Genomic DNA, 16858 nt, shown 5'->3' with positions numbered 1-16858 from the left:
ATGTGATCGATTCACTTGTTTTTCCGTGTCTTTGTTGTAAGAGGGATCCGAGGTAGCGTCTGCCTAGTCCGCCATCTTGGCTCCGCCTCTCTGTTCCCCCATTTTTGTTGCTGTAACATGTACGTGTGTATGTAATACACATGCTGAGACCTTCTAGCAAATCTCTAAATGTGGGAAGTGGTCTTGGGGACTCCCAATACAGCACCAATATTATATACCTCACCTAGAATGAGCCCACAGATATCTTACCTATCTCAGGAAAGCCTGCTAGAACCAAGGTTATAGATACAAGATGGGACCAGGCCAGCAACCCAGTAAGAAACCCCAGTCCCTAGTAGGGGGAGATAATGAGAGGGAGAGAGCTGATATTTACTCAAAGCCCACTGGGAGCCAGTCACTGTGCTCCGTGCTCTATCATCACTTCATTTTTTCATCATCACAACATTCCCCCCATTATTTAGATGAAGACATTTAGGCACAGAGAGACTGAGTCACTTGTCTGAGGTCACACAGCTAGCCAGAGAAGGAGCTGAGATTCTGGCCCAAGGCTGTTTGGCTGCAGAGACTGCAAAGCCCTGGCTCCTCCCAGCATGCACACTGCCTGCCTAGCTGCCACTCTCAGCCTCTGGGCTGTCAGGCTGCTCGGATGGCCCCAGGCCTTGCTCTGCCAAGCAGGTGGTGAATAGTTTTCGGCAAAGGTAGAACAAGAAGAGAAATAGGGCATTTTAGATCAAACAACCCTTACATTTGATATTTTTCAAAGCACAATAACCCCCATCATTTCATTTGACCCTCATAACAACCATGTTCTGGGCTGCCTGGCAGATGGCTTTCTTTTTCAGATGGGGAAATTGAGGCTTATAAAGGGTCAGGTGATTAAGACAAGGGCAAGACTAGAAGCAAGACCTCCTTACACAGATCCCGGTACCTGACACACAGGAGGAACTCGGTAAATATCTGCTGACTGGAAGAATGATGATTAAATAAATACAAAATAAGAGTGGGCTCAACGGGAAACGAGAGGTTCGTTTTTGGAATCTTCATCTTTTAAGTCATTTTTCTTTAAAAATATCTGCATAGTACTGACCAGTCGACAAAGAACTCCAAGTAGCCTTCGTTTGGTTTCTCCAGCTTTGGTGTCCCCATTTCTGCTTTCACTCCCACCAAGATGTCTGTGTGGCCCTGCAGACACATACAAGAAGGGGCTTCACTCAGGCAGGCAGCCAAATACCCAACCACCTCCTCCTCTCCCAGACACCCTTGGGAGCAGTGCTGGACCTGGGAAAGTGAAGCTTGAGGAGGTAAAGTTTCCTTCAGATCTAGACAGGCCCCCTCCCTGAGTCTAGCTTAGATCCAGGTTTCCCCAGGAGCTGTGTGCTCTCCCAAGGCCTGCAGGGGCCTCCCCGCCCCTCCACATGGGCATAGACCATGGCCCCTCTACTCACCAGCTTGACCCTGGCAGACCCACTGGTGTTGGACACCACGTCAGTTTCTACCTCCATGCATCGGTAGTCCTCGCAGCTGCGGCCATCCACACGGAGGTCCTCCTGAGGGTGACGGCCACAATCCTCAGGCTCTGGTCCCAAAGCAACAACAGGCTCCCAAATTGCCCCACTCCCTTTTCCCCCAGAAAAATATGCAGTATCTCCTTTCCTCTTAGTGACTCCTCTTAAATTCTGCCCCCATGGCTACTGACAATGTTACTATTTTGCACCTGAGGAAACAGACTCACAGACATTCAGTGACTTGTCCAAGGTCCTACAGCTAGTAAAAGCAAAGCTAGGTTTCTATCCCAGGTCTAGCCAGCTGCAAAGTCCACGCCATATACCATTTATGCTGAATAGGCACACAAAGACAAACAGATTTGAACCAGAGGCAAAATAAGTCATCTCTCTCCAAATCTGCAATTCTAAAACCGCATCAAGAAGAACATGTCAGAGCTACAGGGTACAACTGTCTCAGCTGTAGCTCCCTTTCACACAGAACACAACAAGATCTGCTCTGTCAACAGCTAAGACAAAGAACAAAACAAGAAAAAACACCTAGTAGGTATCATCTAAAGCTTAGGCATTCTCTAAACAGGGTCATAGCCATGCCTACTCCTTTACGTAAGGTCTACGGCTGCTAGCACGCTACAAGGGCAGAGCTGAGTTGCTACAGAGGCCACCCGTGCTACTTGCCAAGCCCCAAATATTTCCCATCCAGCTCGTTACTGGCCAAGTTTGCCAGCCCTGCTATAGAAGATGGATTTCAGGGTGATCGCCGCACTGCCCTCCTCCCATTGTGTAAAAATTATTTTGAAATAATTTTAGACCTACAGAAGAGTTGCAAAATTAGGAAAGAGTTTCCACAATTTCTTTACCCAGCTTCTCCTGCTAACTTTTCGTAACCACAATACAGTAAACTTACCAAAATCAGAAATTAACACTGGTATAGGACTATTAACTAAACTACAGCCTCTATTCCGGTTTCACCACTTTTCCCACCAATGTCTTTTTCTCGTTCAGGATCCAATCCAGGACTCCATGCTGCATTTAGCTGACGTTGTCCCCTTAGCTTACTTTACTCTGGGACAGCTCCTCAGTCTTTCATAATCTTGACCCTTTTGAAGAGTACTGGCCTGGCATTTTGTAGAAGACCCCTTAATTGGATGGGTCCAGTATTCTCTCATGGGTAGACTGAGGTTAGGCATTTTTAGCTAGAATACCCCAGAAGAGGTAGTGCCCATTTCAGAGGCTCATATCAGGGGGTACAGGACATCAGTATGTTTTAATTGCTAGCAATATTAACTTTAATCACTTGGTTCAAGCGGTGTCTGCGGTTTCTCCACTGTAAAGTTACCGTTTTTCTCTTTGCAATTAATATCTCAGGAAAAGGTACTTTCTATGTAAATACCCTATTTCTCCTCAAATTTTCCCCTACTAAGTTTAGCATCCACCAGAAGGCCTTGCCTGCAACAATTATTACTGTGGTGTTTGCCAGTCGGTGATTTCTTCATTTCTTTGACATTTATTAATGGACTTCTGTAAGGAAGAGCTGGCCCTTCCCATTTAATTATGTCTTTAATTATTTATATCCATATAACTCATAGATACTATATGCTCTGAGTTACAGTCTAACGCTACCACGATTTTGATGTTCTAACTGCTCCAGATCTGGTCACTGGGGAGCTCCTTTAGTTTGTTTGGTTCCAGTGTCCTTTCAACATACCTCCACTTATTTACTTTCTGGCACCACAAGATGTTCCAGCCCGTTGTACTTTTCCTGCCCCAGTCCCGGAACCAGGCATTTCTCCAAAGAGCCCTGGTAGTATTTAAAAACCAGGATCTGAGTGCTAAGTTTGCTCATTGCTAATGGGGTATAAAAATGGCATGTGGGTGGCATCTGACCTCCTCTAACGTCACAAGGAGGACAGAGAATCAAGATCAACAGCCCTAGGCTGACTGCTACAAGACGGAGGTCAGACACTGCCCTCATGCCATTTTCACGGTTGGTGTCAGAAGCGGGATTTGTCATAGTATCTCCAGACTCAAGGAAGGATAGGACTTTGGAAGAGAGAGAAGGAAGGGGCTTGGGAAGTGAAACTTGATTCTTAGATGGTTACTTTGGCTGTTTTTGCCTGAAAGGAAAGTTTTGCGGCAGCTGAGGGGAGAAAGGCATCTGAAGTGGCCTGGGACCAAAACCAGGCCTGCAAAGCAAGATAACTGATAGGGGGCCAGGGTTATGGTTCCACCCGACCAGAGGCCCAAGGCCAAATGCATAAGAATGAGAAGACAGTCAAAGGGTGGAGTGGAAAAAATGAAACTGGAATGTTTTTAAAAGCCTATGTATTTAGGATTATGTATTTAACTGAATGTACTATGGATACTGAATGTTTCCATCTAGTGGTGTAAAAAAAAAACCAGAAAACCAAACCCGTTACTGTGGAGTTGATTCCAACTCATAGCAACCCTAAAGGACAGAGAACTGCCCCATAGGGTTTCCAAGGAGCAACTGGTAGATTCAAACTGCCAATCTTCTGGTTAGCAGCCATAGCTCTTAACCACTATACCACCAGGGTTTCCAAAAAAACCAAACCTGATGCTGTCGTTTCCAACTCATAGTGACCCTATGCTGTAAATGTATGTTAGAAATGAATATTGGGTATTATATGTTAGAGAGTGCATAACTCCGCCTTCAGCAGGGAAACTAGGATTTTCGGCATGAAACATAGGCTTTTTGGTTCATGCCAGTAAGCCCTGTGTATAGAGTGGGGATTAGATTGAAAACCAGAGCCCAACCCAGATTTTGCATTTGAAAAGACATGCAGACCTACTCAGAACTGCTGAGAGAACAGAAGACTTGCATTTGAAGAAAAGACTTGCAGAAAAAAAAAAATTTTAAATGACTGTTTTGCTTTCTGAATTTCATGCAAGCAAGTTGTTTGCCTCTGGGCGCACTGAGGCAGGAAAAGTCAGTATGCATCAGAACCCCCTTCCAGGACTGGAAGTTAAAGGGACACAGTGAGCAGAAAGCCTGGTATGTTTACCTGAGGTGACCAACTGGGTCCACCCATGAGTGGAAACAGTGGAAGTGCAACAGTGAAGAGATGGGCTGAGTTCCCACAGGGGAAGGGCTGGCTGGTCAGAAGTGCAGGGAGATGTGTGGACTCCTGAGTTTATGGGTGCAGCCCAGAGACCTAGCCCAAGGGGGCTAGGGGTGAGAAGGGGCTACCCATTGTGACCTACCTTGGATACCTAGGAATGAGCTGACCAGAATCTGACCAAATGAAGAGAAAGATATTTGATACCATGAGCTGGTGTAGATTGCTGCTCTTGGCTCTTCCTCCTTGGCAGTGGTAAGATCCTCTCCCTCTCGCCTTTGGGATGGCAAAACTGACCAATCCCCTAGCTAGGGTTCCATAGACCTTATTAGCATGGTCCCACTCAACCATTTGGTGCGAGTTATAAGACCATGGGGAGAAGCCACACAAAAAGCAAGCCATTGCACAACATGGGGTATGGCTGCTTCGAGACCTTCTTAGCAGACAGAGCTAGAAAATGTACGTATGTACACTAATCACACGTACATATACATCTCCATTTCTTCCTGTATCTATCTACATACATGGGTCTCTGGGTGGCATAAACCACTGCCTTCAACTACCAATCTAAAGATTGGCAGTTTGAACCTGCCCAGTGGCACCACAGAAGTCCTGGTGATCTGCTTCTGTAAAGATTACAGCAGAGAAAACCCTATGGAGCAGTTCTACTCTGTAACACACGGGGTCACCATGAGTCAGAATCAACTCAACAGCAAAGGGTTTAGTTTTTGGTTTGTCTACGTATACATTCAAAGCCATCAGTTCATACTGACAGCTGAATTTCAATCCAATGCCACCGAGTTCATTCTAACCTCCCCCCTTTTCTTATTTGTAACTTCTTTCTCGGATAGGGAGAAACCTAGCTCTTATTATCTACAATATGTTTACTTATTTGTTCAATCTCAGTTTATACGAAATACTTCCAGGAATTGCTAACCCATACCTCCGTGTGTAATAAATTTCCTAACACGGTACAGTATTTGTGTAGAGTTCTTTTTGTCTTTACTCTCATTGCTGTTGCTGTTAGTTGCTGTCAAGTCAATTCCCACTCATGGCAACTCCACGTGTGTTAGAGTAGAGCTGCCCCAAAGGGTTTTCAAGGCAGTGACCTTTCAAAAACAGATCACCAGGCCTATTTTCTGAGGTGCATCTGGGTGGGTTCAAACAGCAACCTTTCAGCTAGTAGTTGAGCCTAAACTGTTCACACCACCCAGGACCAAAATACTGTTTTCCAGTTACTTAGTCGTTTTCCCCTTTGCCATTCAAGGTGATTATGTTACAAATTACTCATTTGTAACGCAGGTTCATTTGTAACTGTTTATACTCCAGTATAGGTTTCCCCAAGGTCCCTGAGTGGTGCAAATGGTTTGCACTCAGCTGGTAACCAAAAGGTTGGTGGTTCAAACCCGCCCAGTGGCTCCACAGAAGGACTGGGCAATCTGCTCCCAGAAAATGTACCCAGAAAATTACTCCAGGTTAGTTCACAGAAATCTTTCTCCGCCTTTGTAAATATTTTTTGAAAGTACTTTTTTTCCACAAAAAGAATCATTACCTTCATCAGATTCTCAAATAGGTTGAAGTCCCCAAAAAGATTTAAAACAAACAAACAAAAACATTACTGTAATATATCTAACTATTGTGAAGTTACCTTTAAGCTGCCTGGCTAACCGCACATGTGACTGACTTACATTGAGAAACCAATATAGAAAAGCAAAACACTGCATACTCCCACCAACCAAAAGAACCCACTGCCAAAAGTCGAGTCGATTCTGACTCATGGCCACCCTAAAGGGCAGAGTAGAACTGGCCCAGAGGGTTTCCAAGGCTGTAATCTTTACAGAAGCAGACTGGTGGGTTTGAACTGCTAACCTTTCGGATCCCACCCAAGCACTTAACCACTGCGCCACCCAGAGCCCCTTATGCTCCCACCACACAGTACTACCACCTTCTGTCATTTTTGCTTCAGCTCTTTTGTTCTCACTCCCTTTTAAATGACAGAAAATAAACATCCTAAGTGAGGTAGAAGTCCCCTTTGCAGCCCATCCCCTCCTCCAAGTAATCCCTGTCTTGAGTCTGAGGAGATACCTATCTGAAAATAACAAAATTTCAAGGCTAGGAGAAGGGAGCCTGCCAGTGAGCCCTCTTCACCAGAGACCATGTGAGTAACTAACCGCGTCTCCTCACAACCCTACCCACAGAACCCAAAGGCTTTCTAGGTCAATCTCTGACTCCACAGTTTGCCCCATCCTGCAGGTGTGCCCAGTTAGGAAAGCAAAAACCTGGACCATAGACATCTACATTTACAAGGAATCCTTTGTGGGTTGTGGGTATGGTATGAGTGTGAGTGATCACTCAGCATCTGGTCATGGGTTCCAGGCCTGGTTCTGCCGTTCACTAACTGCTTGACCAAGGAGTCCCTTCCCTCTTTGGACTAGTATCCTCATTTACAAAAGATGGAGATTGAATTAGATGCCTCAAAGGTGCTCCTCTAATTCTACAGATCTATCAGGTTAAATTGTTGTTGCCAGCTGCCACCGAGTTGATTCCGACTCACGGCAGCCCTATGTGGTACTGAGTAGAAATGCTCCAAAGGATTTTCTTGGCTGTAATCTTAATGGAAGGAGATTGCCAGGCCTTTTCTTCCACAGTACCACTGGATGAATTCAAATCACCAACCTTTAGGTTAGCACTTCTGTGACCATTTGCATCACCCAGAGACCTTATAAATTAAGTTAGCGACAGTTATTTGCAAATAAAAACAACAGCAGCTACTATTTACTATATACCAGATAATGCATGTACCAAGAATGCTACACAGTTAACTCATTTAATCCTCACAATAACCGTGTAAGATAGGTATTACTCATTCCATTTTACAAATGAGGACACATCAAAGATGTGGTGAAACCCATGAGAAATTGTGCACTACAGATTAGTAAGCAAACACAATTAAGCCCATGTACCTTGGTTAATCTGCCCCTGCTAGTGACAATGATAATAAAGCAACTCCTTTCCCTGCTTCTGGGGCATGATTAGCTCACAGAATCCTCACAAACAACCCTGGAGAGAGGTAACAGCAGCCTCAATTTACAGATGAGGAAACTAAGGCACCAAATTTCAGTACTTTGTTTGTGACTGAGTGGAAGTACTGTACAGATAACTCAGTCCAGAGCTCCTTTCCTTCACACCCAGGTAACCCTGCCCTATTCCTCTGTAACTGAAGCTAACAAGGCTTCCTACTAATCCAACACACCTGGGAGGATTTCAGACGCCAAGTGGTCCTCTCAGATGATGGTAATCCCCTCAGCACCTTGCCTGGACTTGTCCAAAATCTCAGAGCTTGCTAGAGGAGAAGTGAGAATCTCCCCTACTCCAAGTATCTCTCTTAGGAAAGGAGCCATGTCCAATCCAGCTGTACCGCTCCAAGCCCAGCAGGCAAAAGCAGACGCTGACCCTTCAGCCCGGGTTCCACTTCCCAAGCCTTTGTTTGTGACTGAGTGGAAGTACCGAAGCCCTGCATTACGTGGAAAGGATGTGCTTCCACAAGGCTACACCCTGCAGAGCCTGACACAGGCTTTGTGAGCCATGTTTGTGAATAGAAGGGATCCAAGGCTAACAGTCAACTCCTGGGTGCAGGCTCCGGTTCTGCCATAGCCAGATTCCCCAACTGAGCACTGACCGCTCCATCTCTTGGTTGAAGACAGGGCTCGGCCCCTGCCCTCCCTTTTCTGAGCCCTTCCCTGGACAGAGCTTACAATTAAAGCTAGACCTACAGAAAAGTAGCCGAAATCATCAGCTAAGCTGTATCTCCCTCGAACAGACAAGAAAATTCAGTGGAATGGCTTTGACAGGTCCCAACAGGAAAGCCTGCTTGTTGCAGAACTGGTTCGTTACGGTTTGAATCCCTGCTGAGAATGTGCCTTTTCACCCCCAGATATACTGAATCAGAGTCTACATTTTAACAACATCCCTGGGTGATTCTGAGGTATAACCTCCTGGGAACTTTTTAGAAAGGCAAGTTCTCAGCAGGGGTTCAAACTGGAATACACCGGTTTGAAGCCCGGGTTCGTTGGGACTAATCAACTGCTGGAGCCCTCATGGTACAGTGGTTATGCCCTGGGCTGCTAACCAAAAGGTCAGCAGTTCAAATCCACCAGCCGCTCCTTGGAAACCCTATGGGGCAGTTCTACATTGTCATATAGGGTGTCGGAATTGACCTGATGGCGACAGGTTTGGTTTGGTTTGAATCAACTGCTGTGACTTGGTCTGAACCTACGAGGGCCAGTCTAACCTCTGGGTCAGGAACACAAGCACCCTGCCTTTTGGGTCATTATCCACCCCCAATAGCCAGAGCCAGGGTGGGTGCCTGACCCAAAGGCACACAATCTACAGGAAAACTAGCTCTTTTGGTCATGAAATACTAGCTAGGCCAAACTGGTTCTCTTTGTTTTTGGTTTGTTTTTCTGAATCTCTTTGGAATCTGATCTGGGAAATACCTGAAAAAAGAAAGGAGCTAAAAAGGAGCTAACAGGTCACAATGTGGAGGGGGCTGGACAGTCCACACAGAAGCAAGGTTACTGGGGCGAGGGCAGAACTTACCAAGGTGGAAGGGAAGCTGGACGGCAAGTAGCTGGGAGGAAGGGATGAACTTTGGCAGAGAAGTCACCTGGGACATAAAGACAGTCAGACAGGCCATGTGACCCATGAAGGATCCATGGGAAGCAGTACCTGAGAGCTGCCTGGGGACTCTCTAGTCCTTGACATAAGTTTCCTGAAATAAACTTAAGAATCTTAGCCCTTCAAATCAAAAGAGCTTAAATCTCAACAGCCACAGGCTGAACCCCAAATGGGATCATTATTAAGGTTGGGGGTATAATGTAGATGGTTTAGGGAAAAAACAAACTCAAAAGGGAGCCAACATTTCTTCGGGGCTTGCCAGGTGCTTGGCATCTCTTATCTCATCATTCCTCATGAGCCCACTCTGCTCCCAGGTGACTGTGTCCTCATTTTGCCCATGGGGGAGCTGGCTCAGTTACTCAGGTAAAACCATTCTTACTGTGAACGGCAGAGCTGGAAAGGAACCTGCTCAGTCTGACTCCAAATATTCGTTCAAAGGGAGATCATGAGACCACAGGCAGCCGGTAGCAGAGATTCCTGCACCAGGCTCTAAGCTAGACCAGGCCATTGGCTCACGATCACCAGCCCACAGGCCAATGTCTGGCAGCTGCATCAAGATCTCCCAACACTTGATAAAAATGTCTATGTCCAGCCTGCAGCCCTGGAGATTCTGATTCAGAAGAGCGGGGTGAAGCCTGGGAACCTGTATTTTGTGGTTGAGTAAAACGTGCTTTGAGGCTTCGGAACCACTAGACTAAGATGGAGGTTAGCAATGTCTTCTTATGGATGACAGAAAGCACAATCTAGCCAGTTAAGCTAACCAGGTAAGAGACTAAGTCCTAGATTCTGGAAATTCTGCCATCTTCCCAAAGTTCCTGAATATTCTGAAGACAGGAAGAACAGTTTGAGATACAGAATGGTAAAACAAAAGCCACACAAAGAAATGCAAAAGAGAGTTCTAAAGGAACTTACAATCAGCTTGGGGAAAATACTATCTAAAAAAATATTTTTTACTATGAACTGTGACCCTAATGTTTCCATGTATTAGTGAGTGTGAGGGTTGACTTAAAAAACAAAGACTGTCTAACCCACCCCCCCTTTACGGCCTACCATACTTATTCAATGTCACTGAGTTCCTACCAAGTGCTGGACGCTGGCTAGGCCTTAAAGATACCATACACATAAGTCAATAGACCATTACCCACCAAGATCCATAATAGGAAAGTAACTGGGTTTCTGGTCACCTCTGCAATCCAGTCTTCCACTATTATCCCCAGCTCACCCCTGGGGCTCCACACTTCCTCTTCTGAAGGGCCTGTGGACTCACCATCCCATCCTTCTAAAAGGCTCTTGACTACTTAACTCCTGCTCATTCTGAGGGCTCAGCTCAAACGCCATTTCCTTAGGGACTCTCCCAGACTGGATCAAATCCAAAGCTTTTTCACTCACAGCACTCAGTACAATTTTCAGTTAAACATATAAACAAATGGGTCTGTAATTCCTGCATCTTCCTTCTAGCATGGGAACAAGATAAGGGCAGGTTCCGTCTTACCTCCCAAGGCTAGCTCAGTTCTGTGGTGAATGAATACTGATTCCCAAAGATACACAGGGGGGACACTTGGAAATTCTACTTCCTTAAGGAAGCCTTCCAGAGCATTATAGCCCCCAGAAATCTTTAGCTCCCTTGGCGTATATCCTATATGCCATTGCTTTTGTTTTATTCATCTTTCCTGTCTCTCTCCCCTATTGTTCATTTATTTATTTCACAAGTATGTTTTGGCACTCCTACTGTTTCCCACATAATACAATGGGGGCTGGGTATAAAATGGTGAATAAAACCAACTAACGTTGCCCGAACTATATCCTAAGTATCTCAGGGGCCAGACTGTAGCTTTTTTTTTCCCTCCCCACAGCACCCAACATATAACAGGTGTGTAATAAATATAAATGACGTGCTGACTGATTTTAAAGTAATAAGGAAGAAAAGCTTATAGCCTCAGTGGGTCTCTGATAGGCAGTTGGACAGTGAGTTGCCATGGGAACTAAGGATGTTTGTAAGACATCTCTAACCTAGGGAGGTTACAGACAAGGAGGACTCACTTATTTTCCTATCCTATGTCCCTTGGTGCCACTGTCAGAGATGGAATGTGAGAGAGAATTGGCTGTAAAGTGTAACCAATATTTCCTGGCTGTGGTAGCAAAGGAAAAAACCTAAAGGCTTTTAGATTTAGAAATAAAACATAATCCTTAATGCCTCCCCTAAGCATTCCTTTGAGGAGGAAAATCATCTGAACGAAGTTGGCACAAAAATAAGACAGGGAAGGACAAATCTAATTGCTTTGTGAACGGTTTTATACCTCCCAAACACAAATAACATACATACGCCACTCAGTAACACACACACACACATATATTTCCTTATTGCTGACCCTGAAGTAGATCTTAAAAAGTTCATGAACCTTTACGTTCTGACTCTATTATTCAGGTTTAATATTGTAGGGTAATCCTATTCAGCTATATGCATACCGTCCTAATGGAGTCAGCTTTGCTCTCCCCCAAAGCATGATGGGGATGAATTCAGGATGGACTTGGGCTGAGGTACAAGGACAGGAGTGGTGTGACTAGGCCAGTGACCAAGGCTGAGGAAAGCCTTAGCAACAAGAAGAAAAACATCTGGGCCTGGACGTGAAGTCCCTGGGAACGGTAACTGCCCAAGGACGTGGGAGAAAAACCATGAGCCTTGGACCCAGCTGGAATGGTATATAAGCTCGTGTCCTATGCTAGGTGATTGTGGAGCACTAAACTAGTCCAGCTGCCGCCCTGGGCCACGGTCCTGTAAGTAAGTGTCCCAATAAACCATATGTCACGATGACTGGTTCTGGAGTCTTTCTTCAGTCTCTTGGAGATGTGGCCCACCTTGGGTTCAGGTGTCGCTGAGTTGTTACACAACAAACAAGCAAACTGTCAGCTAAATATTGATGTTTACTTCCTCTGTAACAGGCACACACAATAAAAAAAAAAAAGCAGGCCACAATTTTAAAAAGGACACGGCCTTAACTCAGTTGTGGAGTTTTAATGATAGCTGGCTGCCTAATCTATTACCTACATCACGGGACCACTGACTGCAGTTTGCCTTGGCTGAGAAAGGGCATGAGGGAGGGTGCAGTAGCTGCCCTCAGAACTCTGCCATAGGTGGGCTGGAGAACTGGGATGGGAGAGCCGCGCAGTGGCATAACAAGAGTGAAGGAAGGATAACAAGAGCCAGAGAAGGAAGCTGGGTAGCTCCTAGCAGGCCCAACATCCTCCAGCTCTACTTCTGGAGTGGTCCAAACTAGGGGTTGAAGTCTGAGCAAAGACAATGGGTTCTAGCTGTTTTTAGGGATCTTAGTTCTCCAATGGCAAAATGGGAAACAGAAAGAATTACGCTACTGGCTGCAAAGCCGCCTTTTAAATCATAACATCCCTCCTTCATCTGTAAGGCAATATATATCTTCAAAGCGGGTGTGTGCTCTCTCTGAGCCACCAAACCGCCAGCTGAGAAAAAGAGAGCCAGAAACACACCTCCCCCCATTTCCTAGAAGAAAAAACTGAGACTAGGCCAAGCGAAGCGTCACGCAAAGGGTGAAGAGATGGTCCGGGGGCGGTATTTCCCCCAGGAAAGACCTCAAGAAAGGCCTCTGGGAGCGCCCACCCCTTCCTACCCAGGTTCAGAACCTTGTAGGCCCGAAAAGCTGCAAGTACGAGAAGAGACCTAAATGGATGCTCGCCACCCAGTCCTAAAAACGGCCGCGTTGCCGGCTTCGGGATGCAGAATCCGAGCCATTTAATCACAAGGTAAATCCAGACTCGCGGCAACCTGGGGCCTCCCCAGCCGGGAAACCGAGGGCCAGCCGCAGCTCGCAGGGCCAGCGTAACTCTACGGCCGACCTGCTGCTGCAACTACCTGGACGCCATGCACGATGTACACCTTCTCCGCCTCGCTCAGCGCCACGGACGCCATGCTGCAGAGTCGCCCTGCTCGCCGTACGTCATCCGCCCGCGCCCCCTCCCCCAGGCGGCCGCGCCCCCTGCACCCGAACGTCATCAGCCAGCGCGGCGGCCGCTCCTGCAGCCGCTGCTGCCGCCGCCGCCGGGAGCTCGATGGGCTTCTCCTGCGCGCCGCCGGGTGTCTGGCCGAGTCCAGGGAGCCGGGGAGCCATCGCCGCAGCCCAAGGCCGGGACCCGTGTCGGGGAGTGCAAATTGTGGCCACGGCGGCGGCGGCAAGAGTCTCCCCGGCGGCCTGGGACTGGGGAACTGCCACCGGCTTCACGGTCAGTTAGAAGGGGGAACTCGGGTTGGGGTGAAGAAACTGGGGTTAGGATAGGCGCGCGGGCCAGGGCTGGGGGACTCGTAGTAGGAGAGGCACGAGGCGCAGTTTGCTCACAGCTGGAGTTGAAGTAGCAGGTCATGTGTGTGTAAGAGAGAGGAAACTGACAGACCCCGAAAGGAGCCGGACGTCGTGATTGGCCCGGGGGGCTATCTCCCCACTCTTCCCGCCCCTCCCTTTCCCTGGTTCCTAGAATGGTTGAAAAGTAGAAGCAATGAAGCTCTCTTCGGCTCGGTCTCCGTGGGAAGGGTCCGGGCGGGGAGTGGGGTCACTAATCTCGAGGCATCGTCGCCGCCTTCCCCCGGTCCCTCAAACTCCCCCCTCCTCTCTCCGAGGACGAATCGAACGGGTCGGGGGGCCAGGACCTTGCAGGGCCCACTTCCCCGGATGATCGCCGGAGCATTGTCCCGAAAAAAGTAAGGAGGATCTTGGCAACCGGCGCTGGCGCGGGCGCAGTGCCGGGGCGCCCCCAGCGCTTCCCATAGGGGACTGGAAGTCCCGGCTTGATGGGGGTGATCGTGGGAGCTATGGCAGCTGCCGGTAAAAAAGCCAGCCCCGCGCGGTGGCCGAGTCGAATTCTGGGCCTTGGATATCCAGACAGGATACCTGCAAGGTGAAGCTGGGGTCACCACAGGAGCCCATTAAGGCGGGGCAGACTCGGTACGGTACAAGTTTTAAAGGGGCCATGCGGATAAATGGAGGAAAGTTGATTCAAAGTGGTTGAAACAAGGAATGGGTCTGATGACTTCCTCGTGTCCCGTTTTTGAGGAACCTCCTTCTCTGTTGTCAGAAACCAAAGTAAACCTTAACAGCTTGATTATCCAAAGAATGGTTGATTTTCTCAGATATTGGCTTCGGTACAATTTCACAGATAACTATTGGGAGCCTACTACAGATGGGCTTTGTTCTAGCTTTGGAACACTAAGACAAGTAAAATGCAACTTCTGCCCAGAGAAGCTCCCTGTGCAGAGGGGGAGGCTGGAGGGTCGAGGGAACCACAGAACGTTGTGGTTAGAGCTATGATGGTAGCACCAATGGGTGCAGTGGGACTGAGAACCAGGAGGTGAGTCAGAGAAGGGTACGGAGAGGAAGTGTCTGCCCGCATTCTTAAGCACTTAACTGCTGAGCCCCAAAATAGATGATCACTTTTTCTTAGACTAGGCATTTGTTTCTGAAGTCTACGTAGTTTTCTGTAAAGGTGCACCTATAGGGAAGATGTCTTCCAGGGTTGAACTTTGCTCTCCAGGGAAACTAGGAGAGGTGAAGCCAGAAGGGTTCCCTCCCCAATCAAGGCACAGGTGCCCCACCTGTTGTGGTACATAGATACCTTTGTGTGTAGTTGGGCAGCTGAATTCTATGTGAGGAACTGTGTGTTGAGATAACAAGGGACTGTGAGAAACCATATTTTGTACTAGTAATTGCTCAGAAGAGAGAGCCTCTTCAAGTGGGATTTTAGTTGCTAGGATATGTCAGGGGATTGGGGATTTAAAAGATGCCAGCAAATTCACAGATCAGAAAAGACACAGAGCAAGAAAGGTCTGAATTTGGATACCATGGAGTCATCTTTATAGAAAATATCTTTCAATATGTCCTTTAAAATACACAACATATATTTGAGCTGTCCTGACACCTGACAAAGGGTTTCTTGCTGGGGAAGCGTCCATAGTTTTTGCTAATACTGTTAAGTTACATAACATAAATACTGTTACGAATGATGTCTGATAGATTAGGCTAAGTAGCTGTAAGAGGTATAAACAATAGACTATTTATTTTAAATTCTCAACTAAAACAGTGCACCTTCACTGGTTGTTCTACTTAATGTTTCCAGAACATTTTTATCACATTTGCTGTGATAATGATTAAACATTTTTAAAACCCATAAATTCAGAGTTCTTTTTTTAGCCAAAAATTTAAGAAGTTAAGGATGGCAAAAAATTCCATTCAACCAGCTTGTTTTCCCATCACTGTCATATTCTTTCAGGGGTATATTATTTTTGTAGGTCTGTATATTCTAAAAGCTGAACTCTATTAATTTTATTTAACACAAACCTACATAGTGCTGATTATGTGCCGAGCAGTGTTCTAAACACTTTACAAAGGTTCACGCTTTCTGTCCTCACAACAACCCTATGAGCCAGATACTATCATTATCTCCATTTTACAGATTGAGAATCTGGGGTGTAGAAAGATTAAGTGTCTTGACCATGGTCACAGGTCACATAGCTAGACTAGTAAGTAGCAGAGCCAGAATTTGAGCCCAGCCGATTTAGCTCCCATGCTTGTACTTCTAACCATTACCTATACCGTCCTCCCCCAGCCCCCCGCCCCCCAGGATCTGTTTCATTCACCGGAGTGTTTGGAGAAGGTGGCCTGCGTTTGTTATGGAATTGGCAACTGCCCTATAAACTGTGTTGTTGTTAGCTCTCGTCAAGTCAGTTCTGACTCACGGTAACCCCAGGTCTGCAGAGTAGAACTGCTCCATAGGGTTTTCAAGGCTATGACCTTTCGGAAGCTGATCAGACCTATCTTACAAGGCATCTCTGGGTAGGTTTGAACTGCCAACAGTTAACTGTTTGCACTACCCAAGGACTATAAAAATAGTAAGTGAGAAGTCTGTTTCAAGCATAAACTCACATCCTTAAATTTTTTTTTCTAGAGGAACATGGAAGGTGGTGCTGGTGGAAAGTTTCTCTGTCTATTTCAGCCCAACCTTTTAGATGAGAAAAAAAGTTAGATACAGGCCTAGTAGAGCATAACTCCAAGAAGCTGATGAGAGCCCTCACCAGTGAAGGAGGCTGAAGGATCTGATACGGAGGGTGGAAATAGGCATGGCATCCCAGCTTCCAACCATGTGCCATATTCCCAGGATAGATCTAGAAACTTCATAAAACCAGGAAGTGGTGTTTGCATGCCTGAGAGGTCTATAGTGTTCTCATGGGCCTGAAGAAATAAAAAGGAAACCCAAAACACAGCACCAGCCCAAAAGGAGTTTAGAATCTATAATAGTTAGGGAACCCAAGCACTTGAACTAGTGCATGAACAAGACAATAAAATAAAGTGCTCAATTGAGACACATGGTAATTAGAAGAGAGGCCAGCCTATAATAAGGTGCTAAGTGTGCAGGCCAGGCATCAAGTGCAAGAAGTGACGAGCTGCTGCTAGCCACTACACACTAAAAGCCACTAGCAGGCAACAATAATAATACAGAGATGGAGTGAATCTGTCCCACCTAGTCTTGTTTAATTAAAGCAATAAAAGCCAGTTATGGAAGAGCTTGGGGGCAGTGTGTCAC

The 16858-nt window shown here is 46.6% G+C and overlaps 2 protein-coding genes across 8 annotated transcripts in view; one reads left to right on the top strand and one right to left on the bottom strand.

The window, feature by feature from the left end:
* Positions 1-13221, bottom strand: part of EXOSC7 (exosome component 7) — a 43237-nt gene extending 30016 nt beyond the window's left edge. The window contains exons 1-3 of the mRNA XM_049862448.1: positions 13143-13221; positions 1446-1547; positions 1088-1182 (exon numbers count right to left, since the gene is read on the bottom strand). Of these exons, the coding sequence (XP_049718405.1) occupies positions 1088-1182; positions 1446-1547; positions 13143-13199 (254 nt within the window). The 5' untranslated portion in view covers positions 13200-13221. The remainder of the gene's footprint in view (positions 1-1087; positions 1183-1445; positions 1548-13142) is intronic.
* A 65-nt stretch (positions 13222-13286) lies between these two features.
* Positions 13287-16858, top strand: part of ZDHHC3 (zinc finger DHHC-type palmitoyltransferase 3) — a 65325-nt gene continuing 61753 nt past the window's right edge. For all 7 annotated transcript variants that reach the window (XM_049862011.1, XM_049862009.1, XM_049862013.1 and 4 more), the window contains exon 1: positions 13287-13510. The gene's annotated coding sequence lies outside the window, so the exon portion shown is untranslated. The remainder of the gene's footprint in view (positions 13511-16858) is intronic.

Source organism: Elephas maximus, chromosome 20 (genome assembly GCF_024166365.1).
Source record: "Elephas maximus indicus isolate mEleMax1 chromosome 20, mEleMax1 primary haplotype, whole genome shotgun sequence".
Taxonomy (NCBI): Eukaryota; Metazoa; Chordata; class Mammalia; order Proboscidea; family Elephantidae; genus Elephas; species Elephas maximus.
The sequence above is the reverse complement of the archived record's forward strand: the minus strand, read 5'-3'. Positions and strand labels throughout refer to the sequence as shown.